Below are 14,326 nucleotides of genomic sequence, written 5' to 3'. Positions count from 1 at the left end.
TCAATCCTCAGCACCACATACAAACAAAGATGTTGTGTCTGCTGAAAACTAACTAACTAAATAAATATTTAAAAAAAAATAATAGACTGGCAGACTATATTAAAAAACAGATCCAACAATATGGGTGTCTCCAAGAGACTCACCTCATAGGCAAAGACATCCACAGACTGAAGGTAAAAAGGATGGGAAAAAGCATATTTTTCACGGGCATCTCATACACAAGCAGGGGTTTCTAGCCTCATATCACAAAGTGGACCTCAAGCCAAAATTAATCAGAGGGGACAAAGAAGAACATTTCATACTGCTTAATGGAATTATACATCAAGAAGACATAACAATCATAAAAATTTATGCCTCAAACAATGGAGCATTTACAAAGATCAAACAAATCCTTCTTAATTTCAAGAATCAAATAGGCCACAATACAATAATACTGGGTTACTTAAACACACCTCTCTCACTACTGGATAGATCTTCCAAACAAAAACTAAAGGAGCTGTAGAACTAAAAACTATAATTAATAATTTAGACGTACCAGACATTTATAGAATATTTCATCCATCAATGACTGAATATACTTCTTCTCAGCAGCACACAGAACCTTCTCTAACATAAACCATATCTTAGGTCACAAAGCAATTCTTAGCAAATAAAAAATAGACATAACGCCTTGCATTCTATCAGATCATAATGTAATGAAATTAGATATCAATGATAAAATAAAAAATAGAAGCTACTTAACTCCTGGAGACTAAATAATACACTTTTTAATGACCAAATGTATAGCAGAAAAAATCAGGGATGAAATGAAAAAAATGCTTAGAGATAAATGAGAATAGCGATACAACATATCAAAATCTCCGGGACACTATTAAGGCAGTTTTAAGAAAAAAGTTCATTGCATTGAGTTCATTCATTAAAAGAATAGAAAGTGGGCTGGGGATGTGGCTCAAGCAGTAGCGCGCTCGCCTGGCATGCGTGCGGCCCGGGTTCGATCCTCAGCATACAAACAAAGATGTTGTGTCTGCCGAAAACTGAAAAATAAATATTGAAATTTGAAATTCTCTCTCTCTCTCTCTCTCTCTCTCTCTCTCTCTCTCTCTCTCTTTCTTTCTTTCTTTAAAAAAAAAAAAAAGAATAGAAAGTCACCAATGAAATAACCTAACATTACATCTCAAAGCCCTAGAAAAAGAAGAACAAATCAACACTAGAAGTAGTAGAAGATGGGAAATAATTAAATTCAGAGCTGAAATCAACAAAATTGAAACAAACAAACAAACAAAAAAAAACAATTAAAAAAATCAACAAAAGTTGGTTCCTTGAAAAAATAAATAAAATTGAAAAACCCTTAGCCAAGCTAACCAAGATAAGGGGGAAAACCCACAAATTACTAAAATTCATGATGAAAAAAGAAATATTACCATAGGCACTACTGGAATACAGATGATAATTAGAAACTTAGAAAATCTTGAAGACATGGACAAATTTCTAGAGACATATGACCTACCCAAACTGAATCAGGAGGACATAGAAAATTTAAACAGATCAACTTTAAGCAATTGAAATTGAGGATGCCATCAAAAGCCTACCAACAAAGAAAAGCCCAGGACCAGACGGATTCTCAGCCTAGTTCTACCAGAACTTCAAAGACCTAACACCAATCCTCCTTGAGTTATTCCAAGAAACAGGAAAGGAGGAAACCTTTTCAAACTCATTCTATGAAGCTGGTATCATCCTAATACCAAAACCAGACAAGACACATCAGGAAACAAAACTTTTTGTGTCCACCGAAAACTAAAAAATAAATATTAAAAAATTCTCTCACTCTCACTCTCTCTTAAAAAAAAAAAAAGTGTCCATCTAGGACTAAAGATATTTTTTAAAATATTACTATATTACAGAAACAGCATAGTATTAGCACCAAAACAGATATTAAGACAATGGAACAGAATAGAAGACATAGAGACAAACCCAAATAAATACAGTTATCTCATACAAGACAAAGGTGCCAAAAGCCTACATTGGAGGAAAGATAACCTCTTCAACAAATGGTTCTGGGAAAACTGGAAATCCGTAAGTAGGAGAATGAAACTGAACCCTTATCTCTCACCCTGCACAAAACTCAACTCAAAGTGGATCAAGAACAATTCTATTCCTAAGTACACCCAAGAAAAATGGAAACCTATTCACCTGAAAACTTGTACGTCGCTAGCAGCATTATTCATAATATCCCCAAAGTGGAAACGATTCAAATTCCCATCAACTGATGAGTGAGTAAATAAAATGTCATACTGCTGGGAGAGATGGTGCACACCTGAAATCCCAGCATCTTGGGAGGCTGAGGCAAGAAGATCTCAAGTTTGAGGCCAGCCTCAGCACTTTAGACAGGCCCTGTCTCAAAGTAAAAAATAAAAAGGGTTGGGAATGTCGCTCAATGATAGGGCACCCCGGGGTTAAATCCCTAGTACCAAATAAATAAGTAAAATTAAATGTCACACATACCGTAAAATATTATTCAGCAAGAAAAAATAAACAAAGAAACGAAGTACTGAAACATGCTAAAACATGGATGAACTTTAAAAACATCAGGCTAAGTGAGAGAAGTATGCACATAATGCAGGATTCTGTTAATATAAAATGTCAGAACAGGCAAATCTACAGACAAAAAGTAGCCTAGAGATTGCCCTTGGGAATAGAGGTAGGGGTGGAGTGAGAAGTGATGGTAAGGGTGTAGGGCTTCTTTTTGAAACTATGAAAAAGTTCCCAAACTGGTTGTAATAATAGTTATACAACTTTTGAATATACTAAAAGTCATTGCTTGTATACTTTAAATGGTTGAATTGTATGGTGTATAAATTATATTTCGACAAAGCTGATCTTTAAAAATCTCTGGGTTTATGCAGGAGAACCTGGGTTCAATTCCCAGCACCATAAAAAAAAAAAAAAAATCTGCGGGTTTGATTCCCAGCCGTGTCTGTCTGTGCACGTGGACACACGTCTTACTGTGGCCTACAAAGTCTCCATTAAGTGACTTCGTCTCCCTCCATTCTTTTGCTTGCTTACTCAGTCACTTGGTCACCTAATACCCAACACAGGGCCAGGGCAGTGGCCTAGGGCTGGGTTTCTGCATGGCATAAAATGTGGGGTGAAAGCTGCAGTCCAGGTTTCTGCTTACTGGGACCAGGGTTTTGGGTCACACCCTCTAATGGGGCCATTTTTTTTTTCTAATTGGCACAAAGGTGTATATGCTCACCATGATGTGCTCAAGGCTTCTGTACATAGTGCTCCCTTGTCCCTCCTTCTCTTCCTCACGTCCCCACATAACTTATTCCTCATGTTTATTCAGATCTCTGCTCACCCATCACCAGAGAGGCCTTTCCTGACCATTCTCTAGTCAATCACCCATATGCCACTTAATACACATGGATACAATGTGTTGGTTGCTGTCTTTTTCCACTAGAATAAAAGTCCCATGAGAGTTATGGAATTGTTTAGTTCATTGCTATATCCCCAGTCCCTACCACAGAGTAGGTGTTCAATAAATATTTAAATGAATGGATAAATGAAATAAAATCAAGCGATCATCAGAGGCTTAAACATGGACCAGTTGCATGACATGGTTGCACACACCTGCAGTCTTAACTACCTGAGAGGCTGAGGCAGGAGGACTTCTTAAACCCAGGAGTTCAAGACAAGCCTGGGATCAGGCGTGGTGGTATACGCCTGTAATCCCAGCAGCTCAGGAGGCTGAGGCAGTGAGGACTGCAAGTTCAAAGCCAGCCTCAGCAATTAAGTGAGGGCGCCCCTGAGTTCAATTCCTGATACCAAAAAAAAAAAAAAAAAAAGAAAAGAAAAGAAAAAGAAAAACCAGTCTGGGCAACATAGTGAGACCCTGTTTCAAAAACCAACCCAAACCAAAATTGAACTAGTTTAAGCTGATTCTATATGAACAAAGAGTGTGTTTTCAGTGGATTGGATTAATTGCCTAACCAAGGAAAAGGAGGAGAATGTGGTGTCTCGCAGGATCTGAAATTATCCACAAGACCAAGCCCATCCATTAACAAGAAGGCTGGTTAGTGAGGAGGGAGGAAGCCCCTGGCCCGTCTGGCCTCCTACCTCCTCCTTGGTGTAGTACTTCAGGAGTCCTTCTCTTGCCAGCAGGACAAATCTCCTTCTCAGAAACTGTGCATTGTCCTTTCCCCGCTTCCACAGGATTCCTTCTCGGTTACCTTGACCACCAGGGAGAGAAGAAGTGAATGCCCATGACCTTAGGATGCACAAATGGCTCAGGAACCTCTTAGAGTTTCAGGGGCAGAAAGAACCCTCCACCTGTGGCCTAGATACCCCCAATCTAACTGGCTATGTCAGCTGCAGGGAGCAAGGGTCTTGCCTGGGGCCAGCTTTGCTATGGCTTATCATCTCAGTCAGACCCCTCCACTCCCACCCCGTGCAAAACCTGGCTTTCTTGGCTCTCCATGGTATCAGGCTGTCTCACTTGGAGACACAATAAACCTTAAGTAGTCTATGTCTTGACAAACTGGAAGGATTTTGGAAGAAGCCTAAATATATGTGGTCCGGCCCAACTTCACATGGCCATCAGCCTCATGAAACTTTGGAAATAATGAGTGGCCTCAAGGTGCTTGCTGGTATGAAGACTAATTGGTGCTCCTGGTAGCTAAAGTTAGCTGCCTCTGTTTCTCCAAGAGTTGCCACTCTTTGCTCTCTGGGTCACTGTCAGCTTGGACTCAGGGCAGTAGGCTAAAAACTGCCATAGATTCATGGCCACCAATGAGGCTGTGCCCTTACAATGGCAGAAAGGGAAGCTGAAAGGCAGCCCATGCTCCTCACTAAGCTGTGAGCTGCACCAGGAATGGCATTAGCCAGGAGCGCCATGCCTTGTTTAATGGGCCTGCCCGGTGTGGAAATCGTCCTACAATTCTTGCTAAGATTCTGCATACACCTGTGGCCCTGCAAGGATCTGAGACCTAGATGCTTCTCTGCTGTTCAGACTGCAAGACCCCACTTGCTGATTTTCTAGCTGTTTCAAGGTGCAGATATCCACCCCTTGGATACTGTGGGCAAAGCCAGGGCAACAGACATCTCATGGATGGATTTTGCTCCTAATAGTCGGCATTTTGTTGGTAGGGCTCATCAGAACACTGATTCCACAAGATACAAAAATTACCTTACCTGGGGGAGGGACTGCTTTCCCATCAGCCATAAACTCCTGTCTCTCATACTTAGCTCGAATCCACTGTTCCTTTAACACCCTAAAAACAGAGAACCTTTGGTCAGATGAATCCAGAAGCACTCTACCACTGACTTATTCCCTAGTCCTTTTTATTATTTTGAGACAGAGTCTCATTTAAATTATTGAAGTTGGCCTTGATCTTGTGATTCTCCTGCCTCAGCCTCCCAAGTAGCTGGGATTACAGGCATGTGCCACCACACTTGACAGCTGTTATTTCTTTTATGGTTATTTATTTATTTATGGTACTGAGGATTAAATCCAAGGGCACTTAACCCCTGAGTCACATCCCCATCCCTTTTTATATTTTTATTTTGAGACAAGGTCTCGCTATGTTGCCGTGGCTGGTTTAGAACTCACTATCCTTCTGCCTCAGCCTCCCAAACTGCTGGAATTACAGGCATGCGCCACTATGCCCAGCACTTTTATAGTTATTATTTAAGGATCTGCAGCTTAAGCAAGTTTTTGTAGTCAACCTGAGCTGAGGTGGGATAGTCCTAGACAGAACACTCAACAGGAAGTAGCTGAAACACATTTTTCTATTAAAATACCCACATCTCTCCTCTACCACCTGTAGGCTCTCAGAACATAGGAGGCAGAGTGATAGACAGTTCAGAAAATTCCCCATCTCACAGCAATGGAAACTGAGGCCCAAAGAGGGAAATGACATACCAAACAACAGAGGTAGAAAGAGGCTTAAGCCTTAAGGTTTTTTTTTTTTTTTTTCAGTACTGAGGATTAAATTCAGGTGTACTATCACTGAGCTACATTCTCAGCCCTTTTTATTATTTTTTTTTTGAGACAGGATCTCACTAAGCTGGCCAAACTTTCAATTGCCTCAAACTTGCAATCCTCCTGCCTTGGCCTTCTGAGTAGCTGAGGTATAGGCAGGTGCCATCATGCCTAGTTTAAATCAGGATTCATTTGTGATGGTATCAGATGCACTGCTGGATCTACCTGCTGACCTGGTCCACAGGAGAGATTGCCACAGACAAAGGCATCCGAGATGGGGTAGAGGTTTGGGGGATGGGACCCAGGAAACCTCTCAGCCAGCCCCTAAAGAATTGCCCACTTACAGGCAGTCATTGGCTTGGGGGACGTAGTAGAAAGCTGGGACTCTGGCTTCGAACTTGGCCTTCACGCGGAGGTTCCCATTGTGAGTCATAAACTGCAAGACAACAGCAATTTAAGATAATCTTAGAACTTGGAAAAATGTGAAATGAAACCCTGGTCTACCCAGAAGGCTATAGGTCTCGCTGGCTTCTAGGCTGGGTCAGAAGGAACTGCCCCCAAGAAGGACATGTCCCACCAGGCCTGCTAATTGCACTGCCAGGAAGTCCCAGGCTGACCAATGAGGGGCAATGATATCCATGCTTCAAACGGAAACAATACTTCACAATTCTTACACAGTGACTCATTGGATACCCTTAGCCATTTTAATATGGCCATCTTCATTTTAGAGATGAGGCAACTTGGGCTCAGAGAGGCTTAATGATTTGTCCTTGGCAACATAGCTAGAAGTGGAAAACTGGAATTTGAACCTAGACCTGTCTGACTCCAAAGCTCACATTCTTTCACCTACTCCTTTCGCAGATGGCAGGACCCCCAGCAGCTCTAAATGTCTTCAAAAGACAGAGGCAGCTGGAGGATGGAAGTGGGTGCTGGCCCCATAGAATACATATGTCAGGGTGATCAGTGGACCAGAGTGGACGGTGGAGGTAGCATATCTAGGTGAGAGCAGCAGTGGGAAGAAACGCCAGGTTTTGAAGGGACACCCTTGGTTAGAGTGAACCGTACTCTTCACCTTCCTGGGAGCTGTTGGGCTATGTCACAGGATATGTACCAGGTTTGGATCCCAACAGGGTTGAGATTCTGCCATTTATTCCAGGACTGACCCTGAGATCTCACATATAAAAATGAAGAAAAGGCACAAATAAAACGCTTCAGGTTTATGTACAGATTGACTTCTGAACTAGAATCTAAGTCCCAGGTAAGCAAGGACCTTGTCTTGTCCACTGTTCTCTCCCAGCACCTAACACATAGTAGGCTTAGAGTAACTATGTTTTAGCTGAATAAGTAAAACATCCATCCCAGTGGTTTTCTGGGACGGTTCCTGACACAGAGTGGGTGCTAAGTCATTTGATCTGCTTCCCCAATTGTTCTTGAACCCCTCAGCCAACAAGTACAGTATAAAACTGCCTGCTCTCCGAAGATTTACCTGGCCAAAATGTTACTCCCCCCCCTTAAGGGAGTCCTCAGTGCCCACAGGGCAGTAAAGCAAAGTGGTCCTCTTCCCACCTCCGGGAGGGCAGGAGGACCATAGCATGTTTCTCTTCTCCCAGTCTAGGACTTCCATTGATGATAAGAGCAACTGTTAATTGACTGCCTACTTTATTCCTCAAATGAGCCTGCATTTAATGCTTCTAGCATCCCTACGAGAAGGTAGGTATGCCTATAATACAGATGTGGAAACTAAGAGTTCACAGCTAGGATTAAGTAAGTAGCTCAGGGCCTCAGGGCTTCTAAGTGAGCAAGTGATGAGTCAGATTACGTCCTTAGGGCCTCTGTCTAAAATGCCGTCTACTGTGTTTCCTCTGTTAGTCTCTGACACTCGCTGGGCTTCAGTTTCTTCTTCTCTGGACTGGGAACACCCACTCCCTGTCTCCACCCCAACTTTGCAATTCCACCTGCACACCCTTCTACCTCCACAATACTGTCGTCCCAGAAGTCGAGTCTCACGGATTTAACTTTGCTGATGTCCGGGAAGTTGCGGTGGACGCCAGAGCAGTGGAGACAGATGAAGATTCCCAGCTTGTAAGAGGCCCAGTCGGGATCTGCGGGGCAGGAGGGTAGCTGAGCAGAGCTGAGCCAAGAAACCAAAGCTGGACTGGGGCTCTGGGACAGATAGGACCTGACAGGATTCCGGAGGCTGTGGCCAGCTCTGCCTGTGCGGGGCTCCCCACCTTGGAACAGCTAAGTTACTAGCATGAAATGTGGTCGGCCCACCCGCCACCGCGGCGGCCACCAGGGTGACGATCTTGGAGAGATTCCAAGGGATGGGGGCGAGGCCGAGGCGGGCGAGACGTGGAAGTGACAGAACTGAGGGGGAACTGAGAGGAGCACCGGGGAAGGACCGGCAGCCAAGCGACGGGCTGGGAGCTGCAAGTGGGCAGGTCGGAATCACGGCTCCTCAGGTCTGATCGCGGTGGAGAGGGAAAGGGAAAGATCTCGGAGGCGTCCAGGGGAGGGACAGGGGACACATGACCATCAGGAGGCCTGGGGCTGAGGTCTAGGGCTCCTCGGTGAGTGAGATGTTTGTATCCAGAGCGCGGGAAGTGCCTAGGTCTCGAGGGATGGCTCAGGGAGCTGGGTCCTGAGCCGTAGGGTGTCTGTGGTGGGGGCGGTGGACAGGAAGGTCAGGGTGCCCAGCTCCTGGATGTAATATCGGGAGGGTCCCAGGACGTGGAAAGATCCGCGTCCGGTCTGGAGTCGGGAGTCAGGATCCTGCGTCCGGGTGGGAGGCTCACCGTCTGGATGGACGGGAGTCCGGGTCCCAAAGCTCAATAGGGGACATTTCTGGGTCCTACGAAGATAGAACCGGACCCGGTGTGCTCGTAGGGGAGAGTCTGGCTGGCCAACTCCGGAGCTGCACTTGCCCCGCGCGCCCCGCGCGCCCCGCGCCGCTGCGCCCTTACCCGCCGCCCCGCAGTCGGCGCAGTGCGCGTTGCCGGGGCCCGCAGCCTGCAGCAGCTCCAGAAGCCGCTTCTTGTTGCGCTCGCTGTCGCCCATGGCGGGCGGGGCGGGCTCAGCAGGGCTCAGCCCGGCCGCCTCCGGGCCCGCGGCCGCCCATGACCAGTGCGCTAGTCCCCACCGTCGAAAAGGACCCAGCCCGCCGCCTCTCCAGCTCCGCCCCTCCAGGGCCTCTGCCCCGCCCTCGGCCGGGCCAGTCCCGCCCCTCCCCTCCACAGGTGGGGAGGGGCAAGAACACCAGACTTTGAGTCGTTGCCCTGGAGCAAGATCAACTTTTGGCCCGCCACTTCCTAGCTGCAAGACTGTGGACAATAATGTTCAGCCTCTTTGGGCCTCAGGTTCCACCGCTATAGTGGAAGAATAAGGGCATATGTCCACATCTTGGGGCTCCTTGGAAAACTTAAACAGAACCTAACTTTTGTTAGGATCTTACATCTATTTCGGCACATAGGTATATTGCAAACATCACCTTCTCAAGAAACCCTTCTTACTACCCAGTATCAAAGAGTCTCTCCAGCTTCTGGTCCTTCTAGAACTCTATGATAGGATTTGTTCATCCCCTTTGGCCCTGGGCACTTTCTGTCCACCTTGCACCATAGTGATACATACTTGGGTTAATTCCACGAGTCTTCACTAGTGAGCTGGATATCAGCAGTGTTATTCCTGTATCTCTTTTATCTCGTAGAAATGGCACCCGCACATTTTTTGGAAATCGAAAAATAATTGCATGACTGTGTTCACCAGGAACTGAACCACCTGGACATAGCAGGGTCCTGTCAAGTTCCATCACCATAAGGTGTGGGCAGGGCTTAGATGGTCTTGAACATGAACATTTCATTACCCCCCCACACCTTTTTAATTTTAACCCAGGGATATTCAACCTCTGAGCCATATCCCCAGCCCCTTTTTTATATTTTATTTAGAGATAGGGTCTCAATAAGTTGCTTAGGGCCTCACTAAATTGCTGAGGTTGGCTTTGAACTTGCAATCCTCCTGCCTCAGCCTCCTGTGCCACTGGATTACTGGCATGTGCCACGGAGCTTGGCCTTCTCTTCTTGATACCATCCTCAGACACTCATCTGCCTCCTGGTAAAATGCATACTGTGTGTACTTGACATCTCCTTTGTTGGTAACATCCATCTATGGCATGCATATGGCTTAATGCACATGATGCTCGATTTCCATCCTGATGAATGGACTGAAGCTGATATTGTAGCTGACCTGCCCACACCCACATTCAAAATATACACATACACGTACATACACACACCATAATATAATGGAACCAATCAAAGAATACACAAATTCAGGTTTGAATATTGGCTCTATCACCTGCTGTTTGTCCTTGGACAAGCTTTTTCACTTCTCTGAGCCTTGGACTCCTCATGGGTAAAAGGAGAATTTTGAGATCTGCCTGCCTATTCGGGTCTTTGAAATGACACACAGTGTTCTCAAAACACAGTGGTTCCCTTGCTTCCCTTGCCCTCCTGGCCAGCTTGTGTTATTGTCATCTGGAATGCTATGTGTCATTTCCCATCATCCCCAGCGCAGAGGAGGTCAAGCCACCAGGCCCAGAGGACAAACATTCTGAAGAACAACCAGCCATGAGGGTATTGACTGGAGCAGCCACAGGGTGCTGGGAGAGCCGGCTGGGGTCAGGAGTAAGAGGCTGTTTACTAAACAAGCCGAGAGATGATTCATTTCCTCTGCTTTAGATGAAAAAAGAGACAGAAATACATCTCCCAGGAGAAGGATGGGAAAGGCAACCTATGGTAGGAAGGCAGAGGGAGGGGGAACAGGAAAGAAAAAGGGCTCAAGCCAAGGACATTTGTGTTCTGTCCAATGCCAGAGCAAAATTATGATGCTGAGATGTTCTCCTCTGGCACCTTGACTCTCACTGTCTCCTCCCTGGAAGCCCCCCAGAACCAACCCAAAGAAAATATGGCATCTCATTCCCAGTAAGGAGCCGGAGATTGAGAGGTCTCCTTCCTTTCCCCTCTTCCTTGCCTTATTTTTGGATGTTTCCATGTAACACGAATAAAAGCCTTAAGGAGGAATTTCAGTCATCCATAGAGGAAAAGAAAAAAAAAAAAAGAGTACTTTGGTATTGTATTTGTGATAGGTTTCTTTCCTTCCTTCTTCCTTTTTGTTTGGGGCCCGTGGGAGATAACCCTAATTGATACTTCTTGGGTATTTTGCAGAAGAGTTCCACAGCATCTGATCTGTTAGTGCTCCCTGATCACCCACCGAGGGCAGCATGGATTTATGCCATTTTGCAGAAGAGAAAGCTGAGGCTTACAGGAGTTAAGTTTTTCAAGGTCCTGAAGTCAAATAAGAAGCAGAACAGAAACCTAAATCCAGGTCTCCTATCATGGTGTTGTTTAGTCCAGGTTATTTCTTGAAACCTCTCTTTTAGTCTTCTCATTATGGATTTTTTGGGTTTACTTTTGTATGTATTTAATGTACGCAATATGTTTATGTATTCAATATACATATACACTGTGTAATGATTATCACAAAGAACATACCCATCACCACCAAGGTTGTACATTCATCCCCAGAAATTGCTCATCTTTTTTTATATTATTTTTTCTTTTAGTTGTAGTTGGACACAATACCTTTTTTTTTTTTAATTTATTTTTATGTGGTGCTGAGGATTGAACCCAGGGTCTTACACGTGTGAGGCGAGCACTCTACTACTGAGCTACAGTCCCAGCTCCAGAAATTGCTCATCTTATAACTGAAAGTTTGTACCCCATTTTTTATTGATTTTTTAATATATGACAGCAGAATGCATTACAATTCATATTACACATATAGAGCACATTTTTTCATATCTCTGGTTGTATATAAAGTACATTCACACCAATTTGTGTCTTCATACATGTATTTTGGATAATAATGTTCATCACATTCCACCATCATTTCTAACCCCCTGCCCCCTCCCTTCCCCTTCCACCCCTTTGCCCTATCTGGAGTTCGTCTATTCCTCCCATGCTCCCACTCCCTACCCCACTATGTGTACCCTTTTTAAAAATATATATATATATTTTTTGTTGTTGTTGTAGAAAGACTCAGTATCTTTATTTTATTTATTTATTTTTTATAAAAATAAGTCCAGAGGTGCTGAGGATCAAACTCAGTGCTTCACACATGCTAGGCAAGCGATCTACCGCTGAACTACAACTCCAGCCTCTGTATACATTTTACTATCATTTATTTCTTTGGAAATTTCTTCACCCCACACAGAAATGCTATAGCCCATTTCTGGGTACTGGACATGATAAAGTTGAGCTCAGCTTCTGTGTTCAGAAACCAAAAGCTGCTCCTGAGGAAAGAGGATTGTGCCACAGGCTGTCAGGACTCAGGCAAGGTTTCAGGGCCAGGGTGGGTCTCTCTGGGTGCTTAGTCCAGTCTGCAGCTGCTGGGTGAAAGAGCAGCTTAGGCCTGGGAGAGAATGTCCTCTCTAAATAATGCTCCCAGGGTCCTTCAGAGCACAAATATGCAGCCCTGTTCTCAGATCACTGTCTTTCTCTGGCTGAGTGGGTCACAACAGGGCTGGAAGAAAGCCTTCAACCGCATTCCCAGGAACAGGCTCCAGATCCCCAGGGAACAGAGCATGACCTTTTGTAAATTCAAATAATTGTGTTTATTAGCTTTAGAATTTTAAAGAAAATTATAACTATAGGAAGTTTGAAAACCAAAGAAGAAAGGAAATGCTACTTACTATCATGGCCACTGTTTGCCTGGGGACTAGAGTGTTCCAGGATGCTTACGTTCCTTGTTCCATTTCATCTTGGCCACCATCCCGAGAGGTACACTAGGTGGCCTAGAAAGGTTAAGTAAATTTGTCCAAGCTGGGCGTGGTGGCGCACTCCTGGAATCTTGGCAGCTCAGGAGGCTGAGGCAGGAGGGTCACAAGTTCAAAGTCAGCCTCAGCAATTTAGTGAGGCCCTAAGCAACTGAGTGAGACCCTATCTCACCCTATCTTAAAACAAACAAACAAAAAAAGGGGTGGGGGTGGCTTGGAATGTGGTTCAGTGGTTAAGCGCTTCTGGGTTCAATCCATGGAACCAAAAAAAAAAAAATTGTCTAAGGTTACACAAGTGAGGTGCTGCACACACTGGATGATGCAAGGTACTGGAGCAAGATTTGAATCCAAGTGTGCCTTGGGCCCTTTTCTCCAGCAACTCAGGTTGAGCCAGAAGAACATGACTTACAAAAGCGGCAGTTCAGCCTGATTCTGTGCCTTGAATAGTCCTGCTCTCAACCATCATTAGCATTTTTTTGTGAGTTTCTTTCTGGGCTTTATGTATATTTTAATATGATTGAATATGTTTTCATACAACTTTATATTCTTTTATATCCTTTGTCTACTTTTTGGGGTGGGGGAGGCACTCTACCACTGAGAGACATCCCCAGCCCTTTTTAATTTTTTTGAGATAGGGTCTTGCTAAGTGGCCACGGCTAGCCTTGAACTTGAAATCCTCCTTCCTCCTTGCTTCTCCTGAATTGCTGGGATTACAGGCATGTGCCACCACTGCTAGTTTTTTACTTTTTTACATAATAAGTGTTATATCAGGGGCTGGGGCTAGGGCTCAGCGGTATAGCGCTTGTCTCACATGTGTGAGGCCTGAGTTTGATCCTCAGCACCACATAAAGATAAATAAAGTAAAGGCGTTGTGTCCAACTACAACTAAAAAATAAAAAAAAAATAAGTCTCATATCATTATCATGGATGCTCTCTGAGATCATTTTAATGGCAGCATGATAGCCCATGGAATATGTATCTCTCTTTACTGTTAGACATAGATTGTGACCAATTTTTTGCTGGTATACATAATGCTGTAATGATTGTCTTTGAGCTTCATGCTTTTTCCATTTTTAAAACCATTTCTTCAAGCATCTCTCCCTGTTGTAATCACTTGCTGATTGACTGGCTTTCTTCATTCTTTAAAGCTTTATGAGAACAGGGGTCAGGCCAGTTTTGTTCTCGTTGTATCCCCAGCACCTGTCTGCACATTCAATAAATCTTTGCTCCATAAGCCAAAAAAATAAGTAGCAGTAAAAATAATAAACAGGGCTGGGGTTGGGGCTCAACAGTAGAGCACTCGCTTAGCACTTGCAAGGCCCTGGGTTCAATCCACACATGAAAATAAGTAAATAAAATAAATGTATTGTGTCCAACTACAACTAAAAAATAAATATTAAAAAAAATAATAAATAATGAGAGCAGAAGACTTTCTTTCTTTTCTTCTTTCTTTTTTTTTTTTTTTTTTTTTTGATACCAGGGAATGAACTCAGGGCACTCAACCCCTGAGCCACATC

The 14,326-nt window shown here is 44.3% G+C and overlaps 1 protein-coding gene and 2 long non-coding RNA genes across 13 annotated transcripts in view; 1 reads left to right on the top strand and 2 right to left on the bottom strand.

Annotated features, from left to right (window-relative positions):
* Positions 1–9,076, bottom strand: part of Adap2 (ArfGAP with dual PH domains 2) — a gene marked incomplete at its 5' end in the record, with an annotated part of 31,652 nt that extends 22,576 nt beyond the window's left edge. For all 9 annotated transcript variants that reach the window (XR_006847914.2, XM_046427034.2, XM_046427033.2 and 6 more), the window contains 5 exon segments: positions 4,117–4,229; positions 5,191–5,270; positions 6,325–6,416; positions 7,952–8,082; positions 8,944–9,076. Coding sequence is in view for 8 of the 9 variants with exons in the window: in XM_046427034.2 (XP_046282990.1) it covers positions 4,117–4,229; positions 5,191–5,270; positions 6,325–6,416; positions 7,952–8,082; positions 8,944–9,076 (549 nt within the window).
* LOC124080952 (uncharacterized) lies at positions 6,770–12,055 on the top strand. 3 transcript variants are annotated; one of them, XR_009225187.1, is made up of 3 exons: positions 6,770–6,979; positions 7,137–7,690; positions 7,850–12,055. It is a non-coding gene; the product is annotated as an uncharacterized LOC124080952 (long non-coding RNA). The 3 variants fall into 3 exon arrangements; XR_006847915.2 differs by having other exon boundaries at positions 6,770–7,238; positions 7,591–7,690; XR_009225186.1 differs by having other exon boundaries at positions 6,770–7,690.
* Positions 11,740–14,313, bottom strand: LOC131423507 (uncharacterized). The gene is made up of 2 exons (XR_009225185.1): positions 12,726–14,313; positions 11,740–12,622 (listed from the first exon to the last, which is right to left on the bottom strand). It is a non-coding gene; the product is annotated as an uncharacterized LOC131423507 (long non-coding RNA).
* Between the last annotated feature and the right edge of the window lie 13 nt (positions 14,314–14,326).

This window comes from Marmota monax, unplaced genomic scaffold (assembly GCF_021218885.2).
Source record: "Marmota monax isolate L192 unplaced genomic scaffold, Marmota_monax_Labrador192_F-V1.1 WCK01_AAM20220418_F8-fsc01090, whole genome shotgun sequence".
Lineage (NCBI taxonomy): Eukaryota > Metazoa > Chordata > Mammalia > Rodentia > Sciuridae > Marmota > Marmota monax.
This window is presented reverse-complemented; position numbering and strand designations above follow the sequence as displayed.